The sequence below is a fragment of the Prionailurus bengalensis genome, chromosome B3 (genome assembly GCF_016509475.1).
Source record: "Prionailurus bengalensis isolate Pbe53 chromosome B3, Fcat_Pben_1.1_paternal_pri, whole genome shotgun sequence".
NCBI lineage: Eukaryota > Metazoa > Chordata > Mammalia > Carnivora > Felidae > Prionailurus > Prionailurus bengalensis.
In genome coordinates, this window is record NC_057355.1 from 53,115,462 (window position 1) to 53,131,268 (window position 15,807).

Consider the following 15,807-nt stretch of genomic DNA (forward strand, 5'->3'; position numbering starts at 1 on the left):
GAAAGGTCCCTCTTTTCAAGCATCTCTCAGCCTGTGGTCTATTGGGCCACTAAATGACGGGCTGGTTTGGGGGCTCTACCGTCTCTCCAGAGTGGAGTGGTACTGTTCCAGGGGGGCATGTGCCTTTGAGTTCCAAAGGAAAACAATTCATTTTATCTCTGGCATAGAGGCAATAAAGGTTGAAGGAAAGGCAAGAAACAGAGAGAGTGGGCAATATATTAGGCCCCAGAAGTTCCATCCTGTTCAGGCCATAGCCTGCTATAACTTAGCAGGCTTGTAACTGCTGCCCTTACCTCTAACACTTTGGCTAGTAAGAGACTAAGAGCTTTTGAATAGCTCCAGGATCTGGGAGCGGTTCCAAATGGCTTAATGCCATTCACATGGTCAACACAACTGCCCTGTTCTCGGTGGGTCTAGATGCTCAGTCTTGGCCCACTTCGTTTTTACATATGTCCTTAGAGAATCGCGACAATTATGTATCTGCATTGAGTGTTTTATTTGCATGTGTGCAAAATGTGTTTTGACAAAGAAAGTGTCTGAAGGATGTAACTAAGGAGCTAGCTCTCACTTGTGTTCCTCAACATGCCATCATGAGTCAAGTTTACGGGTGTGTTTGCAGTACCAACTATGAGCATAGTTGTATTCCAACAAAACATTATTTATGACTAATGAAATTTGAATTTTACATAATGTTTGTGTCATGTAATATCATTATTCTTTTGATTTTTTCCCCTAACCATTTATACATGTAAAAATCTTACTTTGTGGGCTGTACAAAATCAAGTGACAAACTTGATTTGGTTACAGGGCATAGTTTGTTGATCCCTAGTCTAAATCCTCAGTTTGTTTTTGTTTTGAACTTTATTTATTTATTTTCAGAGAGAGAGAGAGAGAGAGAGAGAGAGAGAGAGTACGAGTAGAGGAGGGGCAAAGAGGGATAGAGAGAGAGAATCTGAAGCAGGGTCTGCACTGTCAGCACAGAGCTCCATGAGGGGACTTGTGAACTCATGAACTGTGAGATCATGACCTGAGCCCAAGTCAAGAGTTAGAAGCTTAACCGACTGAGCCACCCAGGTGCCCCTAAATCCTCAGCTTTTATATCACCTGGAAGTGATTCACTCCAAGAAGTAGGAAAGGGAGGTAAACCCTGGCACAGCCAAGTTAGGGCCTTCAAGGAAATACAGCATCCAATCAAACAGGAGCTCTGACTGTAGGTAATGTGATGTCCCCCTATAAACAAGATAATGTATAGACCCATAAAAGCGTACCTCATTACAGTCATCACAAAAGGCTCTGATTGTCATAATAATGCATTACATAGCTTAACACCGCTGGCATCTCCTCCTTGAGAACTATCCTCCAAACTGGAGCACATGCTTTTGAAAAGCCACAGTGACGGGAAATCTCCATCCACTGAAGGTGGAGTTGATTTTTAGAAAACAGCCAAAAAACAAAACAAAACCCAAACCAAACCAAACACACAAAGAAACCCATCTCCACTCAACCAACAATAACAGTGGCAGAGTTACCGCTATCCTTGCAGAACCAGGGTAGGAAATGAGTGGGGGAGGGGATGTGGTGGAGAGAAATAAAGCCATTTTTGTTTAAAACCACTCATGATTATAAGAAGAGACTGCTAAGAACTAAGCTCGGTAGTCCCAGCACGGCCCTTAACAATGTGAGTGTTGTTTGGCCAACGCACTCAGCCAGTTAAAAATATTTTTTTGGAATTTTTGTCAATATTTCAAAGCCAAGAGATTTCAAATAAAGAGTCAGATTTTTAAACTTCTCTTAAAAAAAAAATCAACAATCTTGTTCTTGTACAGCAACAATCATTGAGAGCCTCCCTTTGGACACAGTGCATGAACTTCAGGCTGGCAAAGTCTCTGCCACACCCTATTGTCCCCCAGTCTGGGGTCAGCGGCCGTGTAGCCTTGTGGTTATGGCCTTTTTACTCACAATTAGAGTAACACAATAATACGGTTCAAATGTCAAAATAATACACAAAGCTAAACAGTGAAAGTCTCATTCCTATTTTATCCCCACTCTCCCTAAGTACTTTTGTTAGTATCTTCACTTATTTTTCTGCTTCTTCCTTATACAAGGTAATACAATATATATTTTTCTCTGCCTTGATTTCTTCACTTAAAATATATCCCAAGGACTATTCCAATAATGGCACATAGAGAATTTCCTCATTCTCGTTTTACAGCTACCTATTCCAGTGGGTGCATAGGTTAGTTTATTTAACTAGTTCCGTACTGATAGGCACAGGTTGTTAATAAAAATATTTTGCTTTTACAAATATTCCACACTGCATATGTGCATATATCATTTCATAGAATATTAATATATCCTGAATACATAAAAATATATATATTTTTATATATTCAGGATAAATTCCCACAAGTGATATTTCTGGGTCACAGGGTAAATGTATTTGTAATGTTTTTAGGTATTGCCAAATTGCCTTCCATATGGGTTATACTAATTTGCAGTCCAAACAGCAATGCAAAAGCATGTCTATTTCTCTTTAGCTTCCCCAAGAGAATGTGTGGTCAGACGTTTGTAGTTTTGTCATTCTGACAGGTGAAAATTATGTTTCAGGACAGGTGTAATTTGCATTTTTAAGCTTAGACATCTTTTCTTACATGTTTACTTAGAAACATTTGTATTTCTTTTTCTGAGAACTGTGTTCCATTTTCCTATTGGATTCCTATGTTTGCTGATTTTCCTATTAAATTCTTGTGTTTTTTTTTCCTTATTAACTTATAGGAGTGCTATATATATTCAGAAGATTAGCCTTATATCTACGGTATGAGCTGCAATTTTTTTTTCCAGTTTGTCATTTATCTTTTACGTTTGTTTATGGGGTGCATGTGCTTGTTTTTGTTGTTGTGTGTGCTTTTTAAATGCAGTTATATTTGTTTACTATTTGCTTCTGGCTTTCTAGTTGTTTAAAAGAAAGATTTTCTCCATTCCAACATTAAAAATGAATTTACCCTTCTTTTCCTCTAGTAGTTTTAGAGTTTCATTTTTTAAAAATGTAAATATTCAACCATTTAGAGCTTCTTAGGGTGTTCATTGTGAGAAATAAAACCCTTCTCCTACTGGGGGCATGACCCTAGATTTTGGACAGGATGATGAAGCTACCAGAACACCAGTAAGTGTAAGACCTAGAGAATGGGATGAGAGAGCAGCCGATGGGGAAAGTGAGATGGGGGGCAGTGTGAAGTGGGGCGGGGACTAAACAGAGGCCGCATTTCCTGCATGAGTTCCTGGCAGATGGGTTCCCAATGCTGGTCTAGCTCAGTGATACCCAGGCCCTTATGACTTTTCTCCAAAGTACCCAGTTGTTTTTAAGGATTTAATGTGTTTGGCTGTACCAAACTAACTGTTCTTAAGTAATGATTAGTTATGTTGCCCTTCCAACAACCAGTTTCTGGGCAGAATGCGCTAAGCAGGATTACCATGCTGAGCTGATATATACTCTCAGCCAAAAGCACAGAATTTGAAGTGCCAGTTAGCTTGAGGAGGCTCATCTTGGATAAATGAGCCTTTTTGAAATGCTGACATTAATCTGCCTACCACTTATTTTTTTGTTCCTAGATCTCTAAGGACATGGAACCTCAGTGGAGTGGGGTGGCGGGGCGGAGGGGAACCTCTGATCTCATCCTCATTCAAAACCTCCTGGTGCTGTATAAAAGGGTGGGGGAAGGTATAGATTTCAACCATAACATGTGTGCACAGTGACCTCCATGACGTATAAACAGTTCCCTTAGCAACTTAACTTTTAATAGTTTTTAATGTTTATTTTTGAGAGAGAGAGACAGAGCACGAGCAGGTGAAGGGCAGAGAGAGAAGGAGACACAGATTCCTAAGCAGGCTCCAGGGCTTTGAGCTGTCAGTACAGAGCCTGACATGGGGCTTGAACTTATGAACCGTGAGATCATGACCTGAGCTGAAGTCAGACGCTTACCAACTGAGCCACCCAGGTGCCTTTCGTAGCAACTTTTCTACTAGAGGTGCTTGTGAAAGTGCTTTTTAAAACACCGTTTCCTCATGTGAATAATTCTCTGTTCTGAGAAAGGCAGAGAGCAAAAATGAGAAAAATTTGCAAAGATGAATGATAAGAATATTGCTAGAATAAAGTAAAGGGCTTTCGGCAATAAAATTGGTTCCTCTGCTTGAAGCAGAGACTTCAAAAGAGACCTGGTGGAAGTGAGATGCTTAATGCTGCTCACTGTCATCAGGAAGGTATGCCAATGTCCGGGCACCCCAGGCTGCACCTCTAACAATTAATTCAGAATCTCTGGTCGTGGGATCCAGGCATCAGTCATGCTTAAAGCTCCCTATGTGATTTCAATGCGCAACCATCACTCTAGAACCGTGCTATTCAAAGTGTGGTCCTCAAACCAGCAGCTTTGATATCAGCAGAAGCTTATGAGAAGTGCAGAATCTCAAGCCTGAAACTATACCTTCTCAGTCAGAATCTGCATTTGAAAAAGATCATCAGGATATTCATGTGCATATTAAAGTAGAGGAGTGGTGTGGGCATCTGAGTGGCTCTTGATTTCAGCTCAGGTCTTGATCTCAAGGTCTGGTAGTGAGATGGAGCCCTGGCCCCTGGGCTCAATGCTGAGAGCACACAGCCTGCTTGTGATTCTCTCTCTCCCTCTTTCTCTGCCCCTCTCCTGCTCACTTATTTGTGCATGTACAAGCATTCTCTCTCTCTCTCTCTCTCTCTCTCTCTCAAAATAAATAAGTAAACACTAAAAAAATAAATAAATAAAGTAGAGAAGCAGTGATCTAAAGCAGCTTTCTCAAAGTGGCCCCTGGATCCCTGTATCAAACTCACAAGGGGGTGGGAAGGTGGGGGAATGGGAATCAGAGGACTTCTTAAGGAAGACAATTCTGGGGATGATCATTTTATAAGTATGAGGGTGGGACCCTGGAATCTGCATTTTCGTGTGCTTCCAGGTTGACCCCTAGACTACTGCTTGAGAACTACTCCCAACCAGAAAGTCAGCAATATGACAGTTGCTTCCTCCTGACCTGCATGGAAATTCCCTCAATGACTCTATAAGGTCAAAGCATACCCATTACATGTGGTGGACGAGTTGGTGATAATCTATGAATGCTTCTCAGCCTGACAAATGTGATGTTTCTGCCCTCTGACCTATAACAGAGAAGGTGGTAGTAGTTAAATCTGGCTTTCAGGCTAACATAGAAATGGATCTCTCCATCCCATTGGGTTAGTGACTGAACAGGCTGCAATACAGAAGCTTCTAGATTAAAAATATAAAATGTTGATGCTCAGATGCATCCTTCTTGAAGGGTTTCAAAAAACCCTCAAAATACATGGTAGGGAACCAAGGGAAAGAGTAAATTCCCCAAAGTGTGTCTATGTCTTCTTCATTTTAGAGAGGTATTTTAAAAAATTTGCTTGGACTCAGATAGTTAAATGATGACATAGGTTTAAAAAAAGAAGAAGACGAAGAAGAAGCCAGGAATGGAAAAATTTGGTCTCTCTCAAAAGATGTATTGCAGTGTGTAATACTTCCACATTGCAGTGTGTAGTTGCAAAAGCATGTCTGCTCATATAAGATATTTAAAAGTTTCTATGATAACAGAAGCTTTAAGTGAGTTTATCTTCAAATACCTAGGATTCTGAAGTATGGCTCACTCTTGGGACGACAGAACTGAAATCTTTGTAATTATAAAATGAAACAAGACTCCTGTGGTTGTAAAGGATAATGAAATGGAATGGGGAACTGCAATGTGATCTGAATGTAATTGTTAGATAATTATTGAGTTGAAAACAGCAAAAGCAAAAAAACTTGAAACTGGAAAAAAAAGATTTTTGAGGCTTTGCTTTAAGTCCTTTTTTTTTTAAGAGCAGAGTTTCTTAAATCTTCTTGGAGGAGTGCAAATCGAATGAAAAGCTAATGAAATTAATCTAATGCACTCTCCCTAGATGCACGGCCCCTTGAGTGCACACTGGTAATTTCTGGAGTTCCATAGACCCGCTGGAGCCCACATTAGAACCTCAGCTTTCACGGTGAATTTTAAGCAAATTTCTCTATATCAATCTTCCCATTTGGAATCGCTTTACCTAAGAGTAACTTTTTATGCATCAAGGTCCAGGTGATTGATAAAATTAGAGTGGACTGTGTTCGCTTCAACCGATCTCGTGAGGATGGTCCGAGGCCAGGTGAAAAGCCAGACCACTAGATGAAGCCAGGGAAAGAATCCTTTTATTGAAGAAGCCTGCGCCCTCAGAAATGTCTTCCCCGTGCTGTGAAAAGTTTTGTTCGAAGTAAGGAAGGAAAGTAGGCTCTTAAAAACACTGCCTGCGCCCCTCATTTATCTGCCGACTCAAAGAAGGATGAGGAACAGATGAGGAAACTGACCTCAGAGGCCTAAGGTGCTGGCCCAGGTGACATTCCCAGCCGTGCTCAAGCCCAGGGCCCTCTCTCGGCTCCTCGCCCTCCATCCAGGGGAGCACAGGACCTCTGGGCCTCTCTCCCCGCGCTGCCCGCCGCCCACCCCGGCGGAGGCGCCACTGGGAGCCAAGCCCCCGCCTACCGGCACCATGGAGTAGGTCATCATCATCAGCATGTCGTGGCTCTCTGCGCGGATGTGCGGCGCGGGCTCCCCGCCGTGGCTGCGCTTATTACGCGCGGCGCTTGCGGGGTCCGGGGGAGGAGCCGGCGCCTTGCGCCGCGCGCGACTCAATTCGGCCAGGAAGGAGCGCAGGGCGCTGTCCTCGCGCTGCTCCCGGCCCTGCTGAGCCTCCAGCGCCCGCACCGCCGCGCTCAGCCCGCGCCACTGGCACAGCGCGAACACCGTGCCAGCGGCATTGAGGGCCGAGAGCAGCGCCACCGCCGCCAGAGCGCCCCGCAGCCCCCAGCCGGCGTCCCCGCGACCTCGCTCCGCGCCCCTGGCCATGCTCTGCGCGCCTCGGGCCGGGCAGGAATCGCCGAGGCCCGCCGGGCGGCCTTTATATGCCTCGGGCAAGCCGTGGGCTGGTGGCAGCGCCGCCGCCGCCGTGAGTCACGCTGCCCTTTGCTCAGGCTGGCGGGGCGGGTTGGGGACAGTAGTGGTGGCGCCTGAGCAGCCCGGAGGGACAGGCGGGTGAGAGAGGGAGAGGAGCTAGTGGAGACTGCAGGCTGGCAGAAAAAGGGTGGGCAGGACTCATGCTCCTGGTGCCTGGCCAAGAAAACCAGCAAACCCAGGGCTCCCTCCTTTTCTCACTGCCCTGCCCGTGGGCACTGCTGTGGCCCAGGCGGGCAGAGCGAGGGTCAGACTGAGGAGGAGGACAGGAATTCTTAAGGCTGGAGAAGTCACTGGATTCCACCCCCTTCCCCCCCCCCCCCCCCCCCCGCCCCAACTGACCTCTCTGGAGAAAAGGATCAGCATGCCCAGAAGCCAAGGCATGTGCCCATTGTCCCTAGGTTTGCTGCTGGGCAGCAAACCCAGGCTACCCATCATGTGGCCACTGAAGACCCCAGGAGATCTTTCCAAGGAAAGGGATGGATAGAAACAGGGAGACAGTTGGTACTGGAGGATTAAAAAAGCCACCCATCAGAACCAGAAAAGCCCTGCCTTCCTGAGATGAAGGAGCCTTCTGTGAAGGGAGACTTCTTGGATATGACAGGCCAAGAACTGCCGTGAGACCCATACCCAGGAGGCAGCAGGGTGATGAGAAAAAAACTCAAGAATGGACATCAGGAGACCTGGTTCTAACTCCATTCTGCTACTGCTCAGCTGAGGGGCTTTGAGCATGCCCCAAGACCACTCTGCAATTGATTTTGAGGGGCTTTCTGGCTGAAGAGTTGGGCTCTGGCCAGAGCCTTTCTGGACCTTACTCAGCCTGCCTTGATTGAGGGGGCAGTTGCCTCATGCCTCCTAGTTACCCCTTCACAGTACCCTCCCTTTCCTGTCAGCTCAGTTGCTCGATGTACCTCAAGGTACAAGTGATAGAGGATGTATCACTATCCTCCAAATAGAGTCACTTCTCAGTCTCCTCAGAGGACCTCTTCACTCCCTTTCTCAGCTTTCCCCAGAATGGCTCTGCTTCCCTGGACAAATTTACCTCCTGGAGGCCTTGGTGGTGTTGGAAGACCCCAATCAAAAGCCAGGATTGCTGTTTCCACAGCCCATTATTTCAGGGGAGGAGGTGGCCCCCTACCATTGAGCCAGCTAGAGCACTCAAGGTTCTGTGTCAAGCTCTGGATTGAACTGGGACATTGACTAACTTGCATATTCTAAGGAGGGCATCCAGGATGAGGAGGAATTAGGAAAGCATGAGGTTCCAAGTGGTTCATGAAAGACCTCAACTATGGGGGCATGATATCCAGGAGGGGATGGAGGTGATACAGACTAATTTGTCCAGTTTCTCCCAACTCTAGCATACTATATTTGAAGAATGTCATGTATCCTTATCTCATCCAGGCTTAGGATGCCAACTGTCAGGCTTAAGACCAATGGAGAGAAGCCACAGAGAGACAGAGCTCAGAGTTGGGCCTAGTAAGATCTTCATTTAAATAAATGGTCCATTTCCAGGCATCTCATTTCTTCTTTCCTTTTTTCTTCTTCCCTTCCCTTCCCTTCCCTTCCCTTCCCTTCCCTTCCCTTCCCTTCCCTTCCCTTCCCTTCCCTTCCCTTCCCTTCCCTTCCCTTCCCTTCCCTTCTGAGTGTGTGCAGGCAGGGAAAGGCACAAAGGAAGAGAGAGAGAAAAAAAAATCTTAAGCAGTCTCTATACTTAGCACAGAGCCAGATATGGGGCTTGATCCCACAATCCTGGGATCATGACCTGAGCTGAAATCAAGAGTCAGACACTCAACCAACTGAGCTACCAGGCACCCCAGTAAGATCTTCATTTAATTCACTAAAAATTTACTGAGCACCTACTGTGTGTCAGGCATAGTGATGGGTATTAGAGGTATAGAAATGAACAAGGCAAGCAGCTTGCAGTGAGTCCCATGGAGCCTCCTGAGCTTCTCTTTATCCTAACATTCATTATAGTTAGTTACTATTGCCTGACCATCTGTTGTCAATGCCCATCAGCAATAACAGTATACAGCTCCTGAGATTAGGGGCCACATATTGTTTGACCTTATCTCCCCCAACACCTAGCACAGTCCTTGGCTTGAAATGGCCATTCATTAATTACCTGTTGAGTGAGTGAACGAGCAAATGAATAAAAGGCTGTAGAGTGATCACATGTCTGTGTAAAACGATGTATGCCTAGTGGTGGTAGAGCTTAAGCACAAAACTCTGCTTGTGCCACTGAATTAGACCTACCTTCCTTGGAATGCTGTCTGCCCAGTGGTAGGGAGAGTGACTGTAGTCTGATACACATGCCCCCAAACCCTCTGGTTCAGAGACCATAGTCAGTAGAAGGAATGTAGTTCTGGTTCCATTTGGGACCAGCCAGGCTTTACCAGGCAACCTCAGGCCAAGATGCTACCCTTCTTGGGATGTAGGACTCAAAAAGTTTGTGACATGGACTTTAGGCTGGCTGGCTGGAGTATCTGAGATAATGCACTCAGAGAGAGCAAAGAGTGATAGACAGCAAAGGAAAGGAAAGAGGAGATTCCTCTTCCACCCAACTGTTCTTCCAGTCTTCTCCACGTCTGTGTAGGAATATAATATTTTATAAGAAAGAAGAAGGGTGCGTCAAGTCTTTACAGCATACAAGGCAGGTGTCCTCATTCACCACTCCTCCCAAGATGACTGTATCCAAGCAGCTGGCTTCACTCTGTACTCCTTCCCCTTTCTTCTCTGTCATCTCTCTACATCCTCACTCCACGACAGCTCCATGCATTGACCTTCCTCCTTCTCTCTCTTATCTCAGTGAGCATTGTGCCTGGTTAAGGCCTGGTTCAGAACCATGTTCCTCATCAAGCCTTGCCTTCCATGCCAGCCTCAATTCTCCCTCTCCCTGAACTCTACAAGCCCCAGGAACTCAGAGCCTATGAGCATGGGCTTTGGAATCAGATAGAACTAAGTTTGAAACTCTTTAAAAATTTTTTCTTAATGTTTGTTTATTTTTGAGAGAGAGAGAGAGAGAGAGAGAGAGAGAGAGCATGAGCAGGGGAGGGGCAGAGAGAGAGGGACACACAGAATCCAAAGCAGGCTCCAGACTCTGAGCCATCAGCACAGAACCCGATGAGGGGCTCGAACTCTTGGACCGTGAGATCATGACCTGAGCCAAAGTCAGACCCTCAACTGACTGAGCCACCCAAGTGCCCCTTGGAACTGCTTTTTAAATTTACAGCCTTGGGTATGTTACTCAGCTTTTCAAAGGAGAGTGTAATCATATCTATCTCATAGCTAGCTCAGTGGTCATTAGTGCTATTGGCTGTGGGCTGTCTGAACTTTGCTAACACTTATGCTGTACCTTGTGTTGTTGACCAACATTATAGTTCTTCCAAATCTTACTTCTTTTGTTGGGTTATAATATCCTTAAGAAAGGGACACCTTTTCACTATGACACAATAGGGCTTATGCCAAGTAGGAATATTTGATAAATAATTTGATTAGCTAATTACAGTTTTTCTGATGCTTTTTGAGGAATAAAACTTTTCAATTCATGATAAACTTGGCTTCTTTTCTGAACACAGTAGCCTTGAGATTATTTAGGGCCTTTCCATCTCTAGCTTCCTAAGCCTCCTATGGCTCCTTGAGGGGCAGATACATCTATGTAGACTGTCCTACCTAGTATTTCTCAGGATGGGCTGGTAGTTTTAGTAATAAGTAATTCTAAAAAAAAGAGTTAGCTATTAATCTGGCCTATTTTGTTGACATAGGGGTTCAAGATATAGTGAGGACACAGGGAGATATCTGACTTTCCTTTTCTGGAGACCAAAGAGGCCAAGAACATTGTGTGCTATCTTTACAATGAGAAGTACCTTTTCCATTAGAAGGCAGATGCTTTCATTTTCAAAGGTTAAATAGAATGGTCCTTAAAAAATAATTCCAGCTAGTAAACTTTAGGGCCCTGGATAAAAATACCCAATTCAAGAATATACTCCAACTTTAATTCCACAGCATTTCCTCCTGTAAAGTGAATAATTTTCACTTACTCTAAGGCCTGGAAGTTGGGTATTTTGATCCTCTGTGATGAGGTTGGCAGGTATGCTGTGACTGCTGATGGTGCTGTGCTGCCTTCCCATCCCCATCCTGCCCTCTGCCCAGGGGTTAGGGAGAAAATCTCCATAATAGTTGCTACCAAACACATCTTACACCCAACCATGTCTGGTTTTTAACTCTCCATTTCTACATTTTAACTGCACGAAACTTCAAGCCTCCCAACCAAAAACAAACAAACAAAAAACTCCAGAAATTTCTTTGTTCATTCACTCATTCATTTATTCAACAAATTGGGTGCTTCCTATCTGCCAGGAATTGTGCTAGGAGCTAAGAATAGGATGGAGAGCAAAACCAGACATCAGTCCTGCCTTCCTGAAGCCTGTGGTCTAAGTGGGGAGATGGAATTAGCCAAGTAATTTGCATGAGGATATAATTCTAAATGAGATAAAGAGATAGATGTCCTAAAGAAAGGAGTGTGATTCTGTGAGATCATATCACTGAGGAACCTATCCTAGATGTAGGGTGTGGGGTCACCTCGTTAACTAGGTGTTGGTGTGGGTGGACGAGTCATAGGCAGAGGGGATAGCATGTGTGAGATCCTATGACAGGAGGCAACATGGTTTATTTGAGGAACCACAAGAAGGCCAATGTGGCTGTAGCATAAAAAACATGAGGGGCAAGGAGGAAAAGGGAATGAAATAAGGCTGGAGAATAAGTTAGGGGCCAGACTCTGGGTGGGACCATGTAGGACTGAGGTTTTTATTGTAAGAACAATGGGAAGTTAGAGGTTTTAAGTGTGTGCAGGGGGTGGAGGGTTGGGTTGACAGATGACATATTTTCATTTTCAAGGATTACCTTTTATTGCCAGGATTTGCAGTGGCTTCTGTCACTACAGAAACTATCTCTGACCTCTACCAGGCTAAATCTCAACCTTCAAACCCATCTTTCCAAATGAAATAAGAAGACAATGAATTCTAGAAAATGCTATTTTTCTCTTTCATTGCACATTTAAAGATAGTTGAAACATAGAACCATGACTAAAATTTAGGTGATTTGGCTAATCTTGATACTAGCTGGGGTTATTTTATGATACCCAACAGATATTTGCATTTTTTGAGAAGTCAGCCTTTGGTACTTCAAGGTGAGATCATCAAATCAGGTCATCTCTAGCACTGGGAATAAGAATACAAGATATTGCTTCCCTTATGAAATCCTGTTCTAAATTAGGCAAGTAACAACAGATTTCCACCTATCATAAGTACAGTATCTGAGTCACCCAATCATTGTTAGACATGGATCTGCCTGAGGTTGTACAGCAGGGCTCTTTCAAATTGTCCCTCTACCCTTCCTGTATTTTCCTTATTTTCTTGGTTTTCAATATACATGCCCCTCCCCACCCCACCCATTCTGCCTTACTGGTACATCATAGCCGATTATTCTAGGTTGGGTTCTCTGGAACAGATGCTGAGATGGAATCCGGTGTGCAAGATGTTTATTAGGGATCAGCATCTGTGAAGGAAAGAGAGGAAGTAGGATTGGGTAGAGGATGAAGTCCAACTCAGTGCAGTCTTGCAAAGCCTCAGCCAACTGCATGGGGAGCTCTGAATCCAGTGTTGCCCAACACAGTGTCACTTGTCAGGCCAGAATAGGCTTAGATTTCACCCCAATCTCACCCAGTCACAGGGCAGATGTTGGCTGCCCCAGGAAGGGTGTGACCTTGGGCCAGGTGATTCTCAAAGCTGAGGCACACCCTGACCTCACTCCCTGCAGCTGGACAGCAAGTCCTTTCTTGAAAGGAGAAGTGGGGCGCATCTCCATGTCTACCACATCAGCCACCTGATGTGTATGGTGTAAGAATCCTGATTAGTGTCAAAGACAGGTCTGCAAGTCTAATAGTAGTGAACTTTAAATTGTAATCCTATCAGACAGTGGAGAGAAGCCTTCTTTTTCACCCAGAGTTATGGCCTTTCAGTAAATAAAAAAGCAATTGTTTTCAGAGACAGAATGAACTTACAAAGAAAACCTCTACCGGTAGCTTCGAAATAGCTAAATCTATGGAAATAACTTAATACTGCAAAGCCCCACTTAAGAAACTTGAACCACTGTTTTTGAAAGGACAAAATAAAGCTTTACACAGTGTAGGGCACTTCAGTTTTCAAAGTACTTTCTCATGTCATTTGAGCCCTATAATAAGCTTGTGAAGTGAGCAGGGGAGATCTTATAACCATTTCACAGATGAGAAAGTGAGGCTCACGAAGTTTAAGTGACTTGCTTAAGATCACACTGTTGAAACCACACCAGCATTCATCCACACTCTCTTCATTGAAAGTGGGAACCTTCTTGACCCAAATCTAGGGCCAGTCAGGAATGCTCAAGATGATGGACAGGAAGTGGAAAAACAGGGCAGGGAAAGGATTCAAACTGATGAAATGGAAAAGGGCTTAGAGCAGCTTGGCTCCAAGACTTAAAAACAAAGGCGGGGCAAGCACTGATTGCTAGAATATGTAAACTACGCAAGAGAGAGAAAGCCAGTCCCTAGCCTAGCATTTTATGGAGGGTTCAGGGAGAGCAATGATGTCAGAACGATTTCCTGGAGACCAGGTAGGGGAACTGTCATCCCTACATCTCAGAGATGAATATGGAACCTGAACAAAAGGTGAATTTGGGGATTGAGAGACCAAAGCTTTTCTTCCTTGAGGTCAGAAGCCAGAATGACAAGCACGATTAGATGTGCCTCACCTCTCCAAAGTCTAAGTGAAAGAGACTAAAAGGGATTCCTGAAATGCCAAGTCTGGAGAGATGGCACTCCATCAGCAGAACCAGGGGACTGGAGGACTGTCCCCAGCCAGGGGGAATGCAGGTCAGACTACAGACTCTGAACTGAGATGACTTCTTTTTTAAGAGATGTGCATAACTGTGAGATATTAGGCTATATCTCTCCTACTCTTTACTTCCTCTCTCCCTCCCCACTCCTCCCCTCCCTTCCCCTCTCCTTCACCCACCCTTCCCTCCCTTCCTTCCTTCTTTCCTTCCCTTCTTTCTTCTTTCGTTTTAAAGTCTGACCAAATTATTAGGAATGAATTATTCTCACATATCATTTTGCCCTGTTTCTTTTTTAAAAAATTTATGTTATTGTGGTAAGAACACTTACACAAGATCTCCTCTCTTAGCAAATTTTTAGTTGTATGATACAGTATTGTTGCATATAGGTACAATGTTGTATGGCAGATCTCTAAAACTTACTCATCTTGCTTAAATAAAACATTATGTCCTTTCATTAGTGACTTCCCATTTCCTCCTTACCTCACTCTCCAACAACTATTAATTCCAGTCTTTGATTCTATGAATTTGAATGTTTTAGATACCTCATATTAGTAAAATCATGTGGTATTTGCTTTCTATGATGGGCTTACTTAGCATAATGTCTTCAAGGCTCATCCATGTTGTCTCATATTGCAGAATTTCTTTTTTAAGGATAAGTAATATTCCAGGTATGTATATGCCACATTTTATTTTCCCATCTGTCAATGGATATTTAAGTTGTTTCCACATCTTGGCTATTGTGAATAGTGCTGCAATGAACGCTGGAATGCAGGTATCTCTTCAAGATCCTGATTTCAATTCTTTTGCATAAATACCCAGAGTGGGATTGCTGGATCATGTGATAGTTCTATTTTTAATTTTTTGAGGAAACTCCATACTGTTTTCCATAGCAGCTGCACCATCTGACAGTTCCACCGACAGTGTCCAATTTCTCTATGACACTTGTCTTTTGTTTTGTTTTGGTAATAGCCATTCTGATAGGTGTGAGGGTAATATCTCATTTTGGTTTGCCTTTCCCTGATGATTAGTGATGTTGAGCATTTTTTTATATGCCTATTGGCCATTTGTGTGGCTTCTTTGGGGGAAATATCTACTCAAGTACTTTTAATTGGGTTATTAGGATTTTTGTTTGTTTTTGCAACTGAGTTATATGGGTTCTTTATATATTTTGGAGGCCAACCCTTTATCAGATATATGGTTTGAAAATATTTTTTCCCATCTCATATGTTGCCTTTTCAGTCTGTTGATTGTTGTTTTTTGTTTTTTTTTTTTCTGTGAGGAAGCTTTTTAGTTTGATGTAGTCCCACTTGTCTATTTTTGCTTTTGCTGCCTGCTTTTGTGTCAGATCATGAAATTATTACCAAGACCACTGTCATGAAGCATTTTCACTATTTCTTCTAGGAGTTCTACAGTTTCAGGTCTTAAATTTAAGTCTTTAATCCATTTTGAGTTGATTTTTGTGTATGGTGTAAGATAAGAATCCAGTTTCATTCCTCTGTATATTTACATCCAGTTTTCTCAACACTGTTTGTTGAAGAGATTATTCTTTTCCCATTGCATATTCTTGTCACACTTGTTAATTACATATGCATGGATTTATTTCTGTGTTCTCTATTTTGTTCCATTTGTCTATACGTCTTTCCTTATGCCACTACTATGCTGTTTTGATTATTTGATTATTTTGATCTGGAGACAATCATGTGATTTTTATCCTTTATTCTGTTAACATGAGGTATCTCATTAATTGAATTTTATATGTTAAAACATCCTTGTATCCCAGGGATAAATTCCACTTGGCTTTGGTGTATGATCCTTTTAATGTGCTGCTGGATTCAATTTGTAAGTGTTTCACTGAACATTTTTGCATCTTTATTCATCAGGGAT

General features: G+C 43.5%; 1 protein-coding gene across 1 annotated transcript in view; it reads right to left on the reverse strand.

Moving 5' to 3' along the window:
* Positions 1 to 7,202, reverse strand: part of GLDN (gliomedin) — a 61,465-nt gene extending 54,263 nt beyond the window's left edge. The window contains exon 1 of the mRNA XM_043555429.1: positions 6,589 to 7,202. Coding sequence (XP_043411364.1) covers positions 6,589 to 6,951 — 363 coding nt within the window. The 5' untranslated portion in view covers positions 6,952 to 7,202. The remainder of the gene's footprint in view (positions 1 to 6,588) is intronic.
* Between the last annotated feature and the right edge of the window lie 8,605 nt (positions 7,203 to 15,807).